General features: G+C 40.0%; 1 protein-coding gene across 1 annotated transcript in view; it reads right to left on the bottom strand.

The window, feature by feature from the left end:
* Positions 1–12,379, bottom strand: part of RBL2 (RB transcriptional corepressor like 2) — a 56,533-nt gene extending 44,154 nt beyond the window's left edge. Inside the window, exons 1-4 of the mRNA XM_040498023.1 lie at positions 12,037–12,379; positions 9,705–9,835; positions 6,648–6,848; positions 3,418–3,482 (exon numbers count right to left, since the gene is read on the bottom strand). Coding sequence (XP_040353957.1) covers positions 3,418–3,482; positions 6,648–6,848; positions 9,705–9,835; positions 12,037–12,276 — 637 coding nt within the window. The 5' untranslated portion in view covers positions 12,277–12,379. The remainder of the gene's footprint in view (positions 1–3,417; positions 3,483–6,647; positions 6,849–9,704; positions 9,836–12,036) is intronic.
* Between the last annotated feature and the right edge of the window lie 1,397 nt (positions 12,380–13,776).

Genomic DNA, 13,776 nt, shown 5'->3' with positions numbered 1-13,776 from the left:
TCTCTTTTTAATTAAAATGACATTACACAAACAGTGTACCAAACATGACTCAAAAGCTACATAAAGTGTTCTGGCAAATTTACATTTTGAAATATTACTCTTAAAGTCTAATAAATTTCTGAGAGTGTAATTAAAACCAAAACTTTACAAAAAATGGCATTCATTCACTCAATCAATATTCATTAAATAAGCATTAACTCCCCAGTAGCTGACTAAAATTTTATCAGTTTTTTTTCTTTGAAAATTCTAAACAACTTCATAAATTATCTCAAACTGCAGCAAATTCTTTCGTGTGAAAATATTTTTCTGTTAAGAAAATTAGTAGATGAATTAAAAAATAAATTAAATACAAAAAAGAAAATTAGTAGATATTACATACCCAAAACTAATATTAACAGCATGGTAACTATATTGAAATTAAAATTTAACTAATTAAACTATTAAACTATTAGTTAAAATTTAATTAATTAAAAACCAAAAAAATAAAAAAATCACAATACATGGAGACAAATGAAAATGAAAACACAACGGTCCAACATCTTTAGGATGTATAAAAAGCAGTTCTAAAAGGGAAATTTATTAAAAAAAAAAAAAAAAGATTAGTAGATATACTTAGGAATAGCTGAACAATGATTTTTTCATGTATATAGTTTAAAAAGACCAGAACATATAATCAGGTTGCTAACGGTAACATTTGAAATATTTTCTAATAATAAATATAAACTCATACAAATTAACAACAGGACCACAATGAAAGATATTTAAGTCTAGAGCCAATATCCTGGGAATAATGTTGATGCTTAGTAAACAAAGAAAAAAGAAACCCAGGCTCAAACCTAGAGAAACATGTCATTTCTGCAATGCCAGTTTAAGTCTAACACTGAAATCAGTTTTTATAGGCAGTTGAACAGCTCTATTCTTGGAAATTAAGAAATATTTCTAGATTTTTTAAATAACTTTGAGCATATCTCTTTTCTCATGAAACACAGCATGTAAAGTCTTCCTAGTGATTTTATATCACATGAATTCAATTTAAACAGCTAACATACATCTGAGGAATTATTTCTAAACATGTTCGCACTTAATGCCTACCCAAATGCATGCAAACACACACGTGCACGCGCGCTCTCTCTCTCTCTCTCTCTCTCTCTCTCTCTCTCATACTGCTTTGTTTCAGGCTTCCCCCCCCCTTTTTCTCCTTTCCTCCAAAGAAAGTTACCACTTACCTCTGCATAGCAGGATAATTCTCTTTTCGTACAGATGATTCCACAAATCAATTTAAATGAGTTAAAGAGAAAAAATGCTTTTAGGTGGTTAAGTTCTGCACTGATGGAACCAAACTAACCTGCCTGGCTCCACTATAAAGATGTTTAATATTAAAGCAGACGGTTTCTCAAGTGCAAAACAGGAAGTGGCACCTGCGGCTTCAAGCTACAAAGCCCATCACACTGACAAGCCTCAACTTGTCACTGGTGTGTACTTGCCATAAAGGAAAAAAAGAGCAGCACAGTAACTTCTAACAAAAAATGCCCCACAGGTCAGAATCTAATTTAAACTCCAGGACTGTCCCAACGTGACAGACTTCGAGTTTCAAATCCTGACTTTAGAAAGAAATCTCACTTTGTGAGGTAGGTTATCTTTCCAGCAACAAAGATAACTTGTTGAAACTCCAAAATCGGCTGGTTTATCAGGAATGAAGAGACTGGAGATTGTAAAACAGGAAGTGGCACCAAATTGGTCTTGGGGCCACAAAGCCCTTCAGGATGACAAGCCCAAACTTGCCACGAGGGTGTACTTGCCATAGGAAGTCAACAAAGATAACAGGCAAAAAAAATGGCTTATCTATCAGGAACAACATAATCTGGGATGCCCGTATGCTGCAGAGGAAGTCATGAGAAAGGTGGCTATAAAAGAGTACAAAACAACTCTCCCCAAATAACTAAATCAAGAACTGAATAAAACTAATGAAACAACTCTATCAGAAAAGATTTTACTGAATCATAAAAGATCACGGTGCTGGACTGTCAGGAAACAAAGACTCTTCAGATTAAATAATTACAGACTGAATTAATAATACAACTCCAACACCGAGTTAACTGCAGAGACAAAAAATATGCCACCCAGTTGATCAAGAGAGACCAAAATGTAAATAAGGACAATAAAATTTTTAAATAATTTCTACAGTATCAAACACATTCATTCCCAGATACATATACACCATAAAAAGCATAAGAACAGATAAAAGCCCAGAAGTCAGGCACCCTTGCCCACAATCCAATGACAAGATTAGTGTCATAAATAATACCAGCCACAGCAAGCTAAAAGCGGCAGCAGGGGTTACTGGCTACTATGAGAGCCGTTTATATGCTCCTACACCTCCATTTTGTGCCATTGATATTACCTTCATCTCCACTAAAGAAACACGCCAGTGTGATGGGCAGCAAAATAACTAACAGTTTATTTTTGGCAGAAGAAAGACTTTTCTTTTCAATCAACCACACAGCTCAGGGAGGAAGGATGAGTTCTCACCTAAATAGCTAGAAAGAACCAGCTATAATCCGACACACCAAACCCAGAGACCAATGGAGTGATACCTCCTTGCTAAAGGGCCTTCACATCTGGCATGAAACCAAGAGCCAGATCTGGGTTCAAATCCTAGCTCTGTTTCTAGCAGCTAATTTTGGGGCCTCAGTTACCTAATCTTAAAAGTAAATAATTTGGGCTACTTGATCTAATAATGAAAATCTCTTACATTTATGAAATTCCTTCCAGCTCTAGGACTCTTTGATGATAACTTTGCATTTTATTGGGCTTTCTTAATAGCAAAGGCATTCTACATAGTTTATGTAATTAATGTATTTTTTCTTCTTCTTTAGATTACTAAGAATCATTTCTACATAGAAATATAGACAGGATACAAAAAAAATAGTAACATATTTCCCTGAATACAGACCTTAGGTAAGTTAAGGGAGATGAGAAGGGAGAGGAAATAAATTGTATCCAAAGGCATTTGAGCAAATGTATTTATCTGAACAAGATGCAAAAAGTCATCTGAACTACACTGAGGATGAGCAGTCACCCTCAACAAAATAAGACACGGCTCACGAAAAATACAGCTCAAGACACCAATACAAACCACTAATGTGTTTTTGGTCCATAATTCAGAAGAATAGCTCTGGATGGAAAAGATGTTATGGAAGAACAAAATAAAAGGATTTTCCATTTAATATAAGATTTGGACATTACAGACATTCAAAAGACTTACAAAACGGCAATACTTAAAAATGAATCTGAGATTAAAGTCATTGAGAAAGTTCTCTGTTGAGAATCTTTTCCTGATACACAATACAGATTGACAAAAGTAGTACCTGGACATTTACATAAGCTAACATCTAGATAAATATTGCTCTGTCTTACCTTTTGCATATATAAAAAGCACCCAACAAAAATGGAAAACTTCGGACACGGTACAGGGCTGTCGCCTTCAGGGGAGAAAGAAAGTCATGAGATAACAGAAGAATTTGAAAAAGACATCACAAATGACTATAAATCAGGTGAGAAACAAAACCCACAGTTGAAGGGAGTGACAGCAGATTCATTTCACGTGGAAAATGTACAAGAAGTTCTGCTCCAACCAAACACTGGCAAGGACAAAGCCAGGGAAAGAGTTCACCTCAGAAAGAAGAAAATTCTGAAGAACTATAAAAGGCTTTCAACGTCAAGACAGGTAAGGTAGAAAATGAGTGACCATAGATGTTTTGATGACACCAGCAAGGCTCATGCTGCTTTTGGACCCATGTATGCAATCAGGTATTTCTCTATTTTTTTCCCTTCATCATAGCTAAGGAACTGTAAACCCTCCCTCCCCAAAGATATTCCAGATTGTATCAAGTCACAAAAGGACTACTTAAGGTAAATTCTGGGTTTGCTATAATTCCTTATTCTTTATCGTTAAGACTATCCATTATACTTTGCCAAGTTGTCTGCTAAAGGGAGTTTCAGACCTGTTTTACGCCCTTGGCTTTTCTACCAAAACCTCTGCCAATATTCAGATAAGACATCTGTTGTCTCCACATCCCAACAAGGAGCTCTGAAGGGAAGATCGGGAGACTAGGGTTTAGTTCCCCCACCGTCCTTAGCTACACACACTTGCCCCCCATGTGCCCCAGTCTCTTTATCTGCTGAACAATTAGTCTCCTGGGTAGAGTTTGTACTTAATTCACCAGTCCGTGGCAAGGATTAAATGTCAGTGCCCTGCTTTTAGAAGTGACCTCCCTACCCTAGGCACATGATAACTATCCAGTTTTGATGCCTACCAAGATAAAAGTCAAACTTTTTTTAAAAACGTTTTTTTCTTAATTTTAGAGAGAGAGAGAGAGAGTGCGAGAGTTGGGGAAAGGGGCAGAAGGAAAGAGAGAGAATCCCAAGCAGGCTCCACACTCAGCACAGAGCCCGATGGGGGTTCCATCTCCCCAACCCTGAGATCACGACCTGAGCCGAAGTCAAGAGTCAGACACTCAACCAACGTGCCTCCCAGACATGCCTCTTTTTAAAATTAATTTATTTAATTATTTTAAAGTCAAGCTTTTTAGCTTAGAACTCAAGCCACTCTCAACAGTGAATCTATGACTTGAGAACCCTAGAACTTGACCTACTGAACCTACTCAGCCAATCGCCTCTTTGCTATTTTCATGTACACATCCTGTACAAAGAAGGCTCTATCTACACCTCCAAATTCACCCATCAAAATCCTACCCATCGTTCCTTACTTCATGGAACTGTACCTGACTGGCTCATGCCCAGTGGTTTAATTTTGCCTCAGAAGTTGTATATTTTTGTTATCTTTTGCATTTATACATGCCTCCTCTCCACAACTATACCGTAAGCTCTCAAAAGACAGAGGCTATGGGCTTTTTTTTTTTTTTTCAATATTTGTGTCCTATATAAAATACCTAACAACATACTTCACACAGTAAGTTCTCAATAAATACCCAGTGACAAACTTTCAGAGACTGGTATGTGTGGGGTACACTACAGAGAAGTGGTAAGGGACATGGGTTCTGCAAGCAGACTACCAGTGTCAATAATAGCTCCACACTTACTATGTGACTGTGACCAAATTACTTAACCTCTCAAGGGGTTATGTTCCCCCGCCTGTAACAACAGCATCAATCTTATATAGTTGTCATAGGGATTCATTCAAGTTATACAGGTTTAAATCTTGGACAGTTCCTGCTCCATAACAATGCTCAGTAAATGGTATACATGATTATTACTATTATAAAGGTATACAGTATATTTTAAGCTTTTAAAATTAAAATTATCTTACAATTTTCTTAACCAGAATTAGGTAATATACATACCCTAATAAATATCAAAGCAAGCACAACCTAAAATCATTTCCTACAACACTCCAAAAAAAGAAGATATTCTATATCTTCCTGTGAATGATCACATCAGCCTCGCTCAGACTTACAACAAAGCATCTATCCAAACTTTATTTAATTGTACATAGTCAACTCCCCCCAAATTACAAGCAAACTGGACCAGCTGCTTCCATAACAGTGGGGTCAACTATCCAAGAAAATACATAGTTTGTTTGATTTTTAAAAGCTGCTCACCTACTATAAACACCCTTCACAATTTGGGAAAAATGTTTATATTGAAAGAGAAGCACCCATTATTCGTTCAATTGTAGTAACTCTTTTCCCCCCGCTTTTCTTGTCAACATTTTTCTAGTTCTATCTTAAGAACAATTTCCATTTCTACTTTTTGAAAAAGTGTTCATGATAAAGGTAGAGAATGTGTACCCCATGACTGCCTTTATCTATCAGGAAAGATGGAAAACACTGAGCCAGAGTCAGGTTACAGATTTTGAAGACATGATCAGAAAGCACAAATTCATAATAGTTTCTGTCCCCTTATTCTCCCTCCATCCAGTTTGTCTACTCTTGATCAGTTATAAACATCAAAATACATACAGAAGCCAGCTCAGAGGGGATTATCGATTTCTAAGTCGGACACAAAATACAAATAAGAGAAATAGTTGATATTATAATATACAGAAAATAATAGTAACAGTCAACATAGCCAATAACAGAAAATTAAGGAGTCAAATTCGATACCCAGGTGGCTAACTGGTGAAAATACTAAGTTCTGACTTTTGCATTTGGGTTGCTTAAATAAAAAGGGAAAGTTTACAGAAACAATAATCCCATACACTTTGCAATATGAAGGAAGCCAAATTCTTTATGGCTAACATACAATGAAAAGCAAGAAATTATCGTTAAAAGAGAGCCATCGGAAAGATTACTTATGAAATCACATTTGTTTTTTTAAGACTAGCAAAATAAGCTAAGCGACACAAACCGAGGGATCAAAACTGCAGCACAGATTTTAAAAATGTGTAGTCCTGACTAACAAATATAAAAAAAAAATACTGCGGGGCGCCTGGGTGGCTCAGTCAGTTAAACGTCTGACTACAGCTCAGGTCATGATCTCATGGTTCATGAGTTTGAGCCCCCATCAGGCTCCGGGCCGCGGAGCCTGCTTCGGATTCTGTGTCTCCCTCTCTCTCTGCCCCTCCCCTGTTCTCTCTCTCTCAGAAAATGAATAAAACACTAAAAATTTTTAAAATATGTATATACCGCTGTTTTCTTCCTCTCTGTTGACGAGGCTGCTCCTCTTGAGGATATTTAAAAATGTCCTGAAAAATGGGTTCATATTTCTTAAAAATTACCGCTGACACAGTGAAGTTTCTTTCTAGTCTCTCAGTACGTTCTCTGAAATGTGGGGGTAGGTTTGCCATGTCTTCCCACTTCTTCATCTTGTGAAAAAATTCAAGTAAGCTGATATTAAAAATAAACAATGAGACATTTTCAAAATTAACACAAAGGGAGAGAACACAAATATAATTAAATCAAATGAACTTGTTAAATTACTTTTAGACAGTGATATAAAATCACAACTCATGCCTCTGACTAGCTTCCTGTCTTACAGATTGGTGAATTTCTCTGATTTTCCTAATCTACCTTTTTTCTGAGATGACCTGACTTTTTAAATTATGAAATATATAAAAATATAAAACAATCAGCCAGAGTAATGTAACCAAGACTTATGTATCCCACTGCCAGATTTAACAAACATTAACATATTGAATAAATTTTGCCGTGTTTGCTTCAGGTAAAACAGAAACAGCCAAATTCTCATTTGTACTCCTCCCCAAACCCATGGCCCCCTCTTCTTCCCCAAAGATGACCACCATTCTCAAGTGAGTCCGAATCCTTCCCATCCTTGCTTTTATATACTTACTACTTAATACCCTTACTATATGGCATCTATATGAATCTATACATATACGAATCTATATGTATCTATACATTTGTATCTACACATATATGGATCTATATGTATCCATAAACAGTAAGTAGTATCATCTTTACGTGTGGTTTTAAGATTTTATATTAAAGTATCACACTGTAAGTAGCATTCAGCAACATGCTTTTTCATTCAATGTTTCTGAGATTAACATTAATATGTACAGATCTAATTCATTAATTTTAATGTTAAAAATATTCCTGCATATGAACTACCATGATTTTTTGCATTCGTTCCCCAACCAGTGCAAATTGAGGTTTCCAATTTTACATTATAACACGAAAAGGCTGTAATGAACACATTCTTGCACCTGTATGTAAGAGCTTCTTTACGAACTAGGCCAAGATGAAGAATTGCCGAGTCAGAGAAGGTGCATCTCCAACTTTACTAAAGACTGCCAAATTTGCCACTTGAGTGGCCGTGCCAATTTATACTCTCACCAATGCACACCAGCAATACAGACTTCCTGTTTCCCTACATAGTGACTAGAGCGGATTTTATCAGCCTTCAAACTTCCCCAATCTGATGAGAATGACAGTTACCTTGTTTTTACTTTGAACTTCCTTATTACCAGTGAGACTGAACTTCTTTACATACATCTATTAGCCATGTGAGTTTTGAGCTTTGTGAAATAATATTCTTTACCCATTTTTTAGGACCCATTTAGTTGTCAATCATGCAACCATTTGTTAGCCATTCTCTATATACTTCTGGACACTGATCTTTTGTTATTTATACACATTGTAAATATCTTCTCCCAACATACTCTTCGTTTTTAATCCGTTTTAGTCCATTATGGCAAAAAAGTAAATAATCTGAGCCCAGAGGTAAAATTTAAAGATAGAAACTGAGTTTTTGAAATGGAAACACAACTGAAGCCTAGAACTAGCTTACTTGCATTAAAATGTTGGATGAATTCAATTTACTATGGTTTATGATGATTCCATAATTTGACCTTTGCTTCTAAAGTTCCTTGTCTGTCACTTAACTGGATTACTCTGTCTCCACTTTGCTTTTCCGTAATGATTCTACTTTTGCACCTTATTTAAGTCCACTTCTGCAGGTTTGCAGACCAGGTGTTCAACTCTTTATGCACTGCCTCTTGTCCTTAGGCCTAAATATAACTCAGGATGGAGTTCAAGGTTAATAGAATATTACATTTCTTGTTAATTATTTTAATAGTAAGTGATTTTTTAAACCGTTAGGTACATAAATTTTGACAGTGGTATTCCCCCTACAAACTGCCAAATATCCTTTTCCCCACCAATCTTTAATAAGCCATAAGAGAAAATTCACCCAAAAGGCACAAATAAATATAATCAACTCAATTACACAACAGATAGAAAAAGCAATTTCTGCCTCTTCTTTAAAACATTATTTGAGGGGCGCCTGGGTGGCGCAGTCGGTTAAGCGTCCGACTTCAGCCAGGTCACGATCTCGCGGTCCGTGAGTTCGAGCCCCGCGTCAGGCTCTGGGCTGATGGCTCGGAGCCTGGAGCCTGTTTCCGATTCTGTGTCTCCCTCTCTCTCTGCCCCTTGCCCGTTCATGCTCTGTCTCTCTCTGTCCCAAAAATAAATAAACGTTGAAAAAAAAAATTAAAAAAAAAAAAAAAAAAAAACATTATTTGACCCTTTCAGAAACTGATTGTAATAGTGTTGCATATCCTCCCAAGCAGCAAATGGAGAAGTATTTATACATTCCATATATTTATATATAAAGATACAAATCCTGGGCACGTAGTTCTAAGTTTAATACCATATTTTATTTACCTTTACAATTTAGAGTATTTCCTAAAGTTTCTCTAATATCCTTATTTAGAATTCCTCCAATATCACATAATAATAAGTCCTAACCTTCAATACTACTCTTCATACAAACAAGTCTTTTTTTTTTTTTTAGTTTATTTATTTATTTTAGAGAGAGTGAGCAGGGAAGGGGCAGAGAGAGAGGGAAAGAGAGCAAGAATCCCAAGCAGGCACCACACAGGCCAAGCAGGCCAGCACAGAGCCCGATGTGGGGCTCAAACTCATGAACTGTGAGATCATGACCTGAGCTGAAATCAAGAGTTGGACGCTCGGCTGAGCGAGCCACCCAGGTGCTCCCATACAAGTTTTAATACATTAAAATTTCAATACTTTTCACAAAAGAAGTAAAATATAATGGCTACCAACTTAGATGCGGTAAAGGAAAGCCATGACCTAGTCTCTAAATTCAGCACTCTATAGGTACAAAAATGCCCTGGAAATGATAAACAGAGAATTCTATCACTATGATTTTTGACCTTTTACATTTGTCACACTCTACTTTTCCAACTCTGACATAGTTACCTCTGTTCGGAACAACGCAGGATTCTAGTTAAAGATACATAGTTTCCTTCAACAGTCCCTTTGCTTACAGTCGGCACAGATTTTCTGCAAGCCACATATAAGGCACATGCTAACCAGTGAAGATCATTCCCCTGTAAAATAAAGGAATATTGATTTTTACCTGATGAGCTATATATACATTTCAATATGAAAAAACTTTTATGATTAAACAAAGTTTAATTTTTTATGTCTGTGGGAAGCTGTGTTTTCAATGACAGCTCCATCCTGAGTGTTCTCATACTGTGACACTGACATTTTCACACTGGGAGACAGGAATCTGTGTTCTATGCCCTCATTTTGAACTATCTCAACCGAGGTGCAGATGATGCTAGGTAACTTGTAAGATCATAAAAGGCAATAAAGATTCCACCTGCCTCACTCTCTCAGGACATGTGCTTTGGGGGTCCCCATGTGGGACAAATGAACAGAGAGCCTCAACTTCCTTATCTGAGGGCTGTGAGAATGAAAGCATAAAAAACCAAGAAATCAGCAGATAAAATTCTATAACCGATACTCTGTATTAAATATCATATGAGCTTTATTTTCCATAAGCCTGACATCCTCCATTATTTCACATCATCCCTGACCACAAGCTCCATGAGGGTGGGGGTTTTTAAGTTTTGCTCACTGCTCTGTCCCCACCATCTACAACAGTATCTGGCCAAAAAGAGGCGGAAAAAAAATTGATAAATAAATATTCATTCACTTACTGGGTAAACTGAGCTAATCAAACGTGTTTTCAAAAACAATTTACTAACCATTATTAGCCGCTTGCTTACCTAACACTGGACTTCATACAACTTAATCCCATGGGTTGAGACACCTCAACTGAATGGTGATAGTACTTGTTCTATGTAACTTAAAAGATTACCGTGAGGATAAAATAAAAGCTTATTTGGAAGCACTTCTGCCCATAACCAAAGAACCACAGGAACCACTGACCACAGAACCACTGAAAAATAAATAGGAACGTGGCCTGTGCGGCCACATCACCTACCTATAGGAAAGAGCTCTGCAAACTCCGGAGCACAAGCACTGTCCACAACAGAAACTCCACATTCCCTTATTAAACCTTCAAGACAACTCTGCGACGCAGGTACAAAGAATCTCAAATTCACGTATCACAAAATCGAGCGCTGGAGTGGTTAGGTAAATTGTCCAATGTCACCTAGGTCTGTCAAGTTCTATGGACACTAGATTACTAGGCCTGTCCCCCACGCCCCTGCACATATAACTACGGGGGAAGAACTGAAATACAATCCTGTTAAGGCAAGAATACAAAGTAACCTCAGTGAGTCACATGTACTCAGAAACACCCTACTATTATAATTAAAGATACTTTGGTTAGGCCTTCCCAGTTTGAGCCTATCTGCCCTACTCTTTCCACAAACCGTAAAACAGCTTAAGAAAATCATATGGCCTCCAGTTCAACGCCACACACAAGCAAACAGCTGATAAACAATCCCGACTTCCGCGTCACTTCCCATTGGTCCATAAAGGGGAGGTGCCTACAGGGTTGAGCCTCACTGGCTGGAATGGCCATTTTTCTCATCTGCAAGCCCCATCCGAAGAAAGGGACACAACAAGCCGAAATCACAGCGGCTACGGGGTCCTGGGCAACGTCTGGGGTGACCGAAAGGTCCTCAAGGTCGTCGCAGTGCCAGCTTCCTAGGGACAAATGCGGGCGTGTGTCTATATCCAGGGGGGCAGAAAGCCCGTTTCATTTGCCCGAGGGAAAGGAACACAGCTGACACACAAGCACAGCCCGAAACTTAACAAGGCGTTTACTCCACGGATGCAGTGCCGGGACAAAGGCAGTGGGCACAGCAGGAAAAGAACTGAGAGAGAAGCCTAGCGGCCCCGGCGCTAAACGCGGGTTAATCTCCGTGGGAGCACAGCCAAGTCCCCTCCCCTTCTCCTGACGGTCGTAACAACTGCACCTGTTCATTCGGCCGACAAGGTGGTTGTATCTTTGCGATCGTGACCCCGGCACGACCTCGGCCTCGCGATGCCACTTTAGGGCAAGAAATGGCCCCCACTCGGAACCCGAAAGGGAACAGCTGCGAGACGGGGTTCACTTTCTGGGCCGCTAGGAGCCTGCCGTCAGCCAGGTCCCCAGGACTAAGGCGCGCAGGGAGGATCCCCGCCGCCCTCCAGGCTGGGGACCGGAGACCCGGGGCCGGCCCCAGGGTCCCCGCCGGGCGCCCGACCCGGGGAGGGGAGGGGCCCATTCCCGCGGCGGGGCGCGGCGACTAGGCCCGGGAAGCCCCTCGCCTCCTTCCCCGCGGCGCACCTCCAGCGTGTAGCTCTCGCTCATGTTCCGGTAGCTGTCCCAGGCCTCGGCCCGCGCCGCCTCGTCCATGTTGAGGCGGCTGCACAGCTCTTCGAACCGCTGCAGGGTTTGAGGGGCCGGCGAGCGGGCCGGCTGCGCGGCGTCCTCCGCCTCGCCGTCGTCTTCCTCCTCCTCATCCGAGGCTGCCGCCGCCGGAGGAGGAGGCGGGGGCGGCGGCGACTGGTCGCCTCCCGACGGCATAGCGCACCCCTGGGCGGCCGGTCCTCAGGTGAGCTGAGGGCTCGGGCCCGCAGCCATTCAAACCGCGAAGCGCCCGCCCGTCGGCCGTCCGCACGGCGACTGCGCCGCCACCAGGAAAGCTAGACCTCAAGTAGGCATCCGTAGTTCTTAGCACGGCCTGCTGGGAAATGTAGTTCGGGCCGGAAGCCCACGGAGGTCAAAAATCATATTTAAAAAAGAAACTCCTGTAGTGTTCCTTGGGCTAAAATAAAACAGGCTTCGCGACGTTTTAAGTAGGCCCCCATGTTGGGGCCAATCAGCAGGACCGTACTGAAGAGAAAAAAAATCGACTCGTGACGATTTAGTGTTCAAGGTGTCTCCAAAATGAATACTCAATATCTGGGTGTCCTTATCTCAAAAATAAGGGTAATAGCAAGCGTAATAGCAAGCAAGGGCGGCCGGTCTGCCTAAGTTCAAATTTCAGCATCGCTCCTAATTTCTTGTTCTTTCCTGTGTTTTAATTTTATGTGAGCCCTTCAAATAATTTTTGGATTTTTTAAAAAGCAGTAATTCTTTTATTTCCCAAAGGGCAAATTTATGTTTTCTGTAAGTGATGCATTTGTAGTATCCTCAGTCACCCAAATGGCTTAACTTTATTCCTTTATTTTTATTTTGCTTTCTCTTTCATACCCATAGTAGACTTGAATCACTTATTAACAGTCCTTTTTGATTTATAAGTGGGCATAGTATAAAACATATTTTAAATGTCTATTTATTTATTTTGAGAAGCAGAGAGAGAAATAGAGGTTGAGCAGGGGAGAGGGAGAGAGAGTCCCAAGCAGGCCCTGCGCTGTCAGTGCAGAGCCCGACTTCAGGCTCGATCTCACAAACAGTGAGATCATGACCTGAGCTGAAATCAAGAGTCAGATGCCTAACCAGCCAAGCGCCCCCATGGTATAAAACATTTTTATGTTTGAGGAGCCAATAACACATTGCTGTCTGCTATGGGATCACTTCCTTCTGTCTTCATTGACACTTTGAACCCAGCCACCAGACTGTGAAGAAGCCCAGGTCACTTGGAGAAGCCTATTATCAGTGGTAGACAAAGCCAGGTGTTAGTTAAAGGGGTAAAACAGATTTTATTCAGACACTATTGACAGTAAGGTAAAGAGCTGAACTCCGTTCCAATCTATGCAGCAGTGACTGGACGATTTAAAGTACGAATGAAGGAGTAGAGATGGGAGAGAGTGGAGCTGAACCAAAAAATTACAAAGGTTTGGTTGAGTGTAAATGTGATCAGGCCAGCTGTAGCTGCCAGCAGGCGATTTACTGAAGTTAGGATTCTTTTTTTCCCTACAGAGACTAGGAGACAGAGGCCCTATATGGCTCTCAGATCATTGAGAAAGACACTTCAAATGGCAACAGATACATACACATCTGGAAGGGACAGAAGAAGGAGTCACCATTGTAAGCCCTTTTGGGTAAATGCTATAAGAAAAGGGAGGTCTGGGACCTATCGTC

This window comes from Herpailurus yagouaroundi, unplaced genomic scaffold (assembly GCF_014898765.1).
Source record: "Herpailurus yagouaroundi ecotype Mexico unplaced genomic scaffold, PumYag 190, whole genome shotgun sequence".
Classification (NCBI taxonomy): Eukaryota; Metazoa; Chordata; class Mammalia; order Carnivora; family Felidae; genus Herpailurus; species Herpailurus yagouaroundi.
Note: the sequence above shows the minus strand (reverse complement) of the source record. Positions and strands in the feature narration are given on the sequence as shown.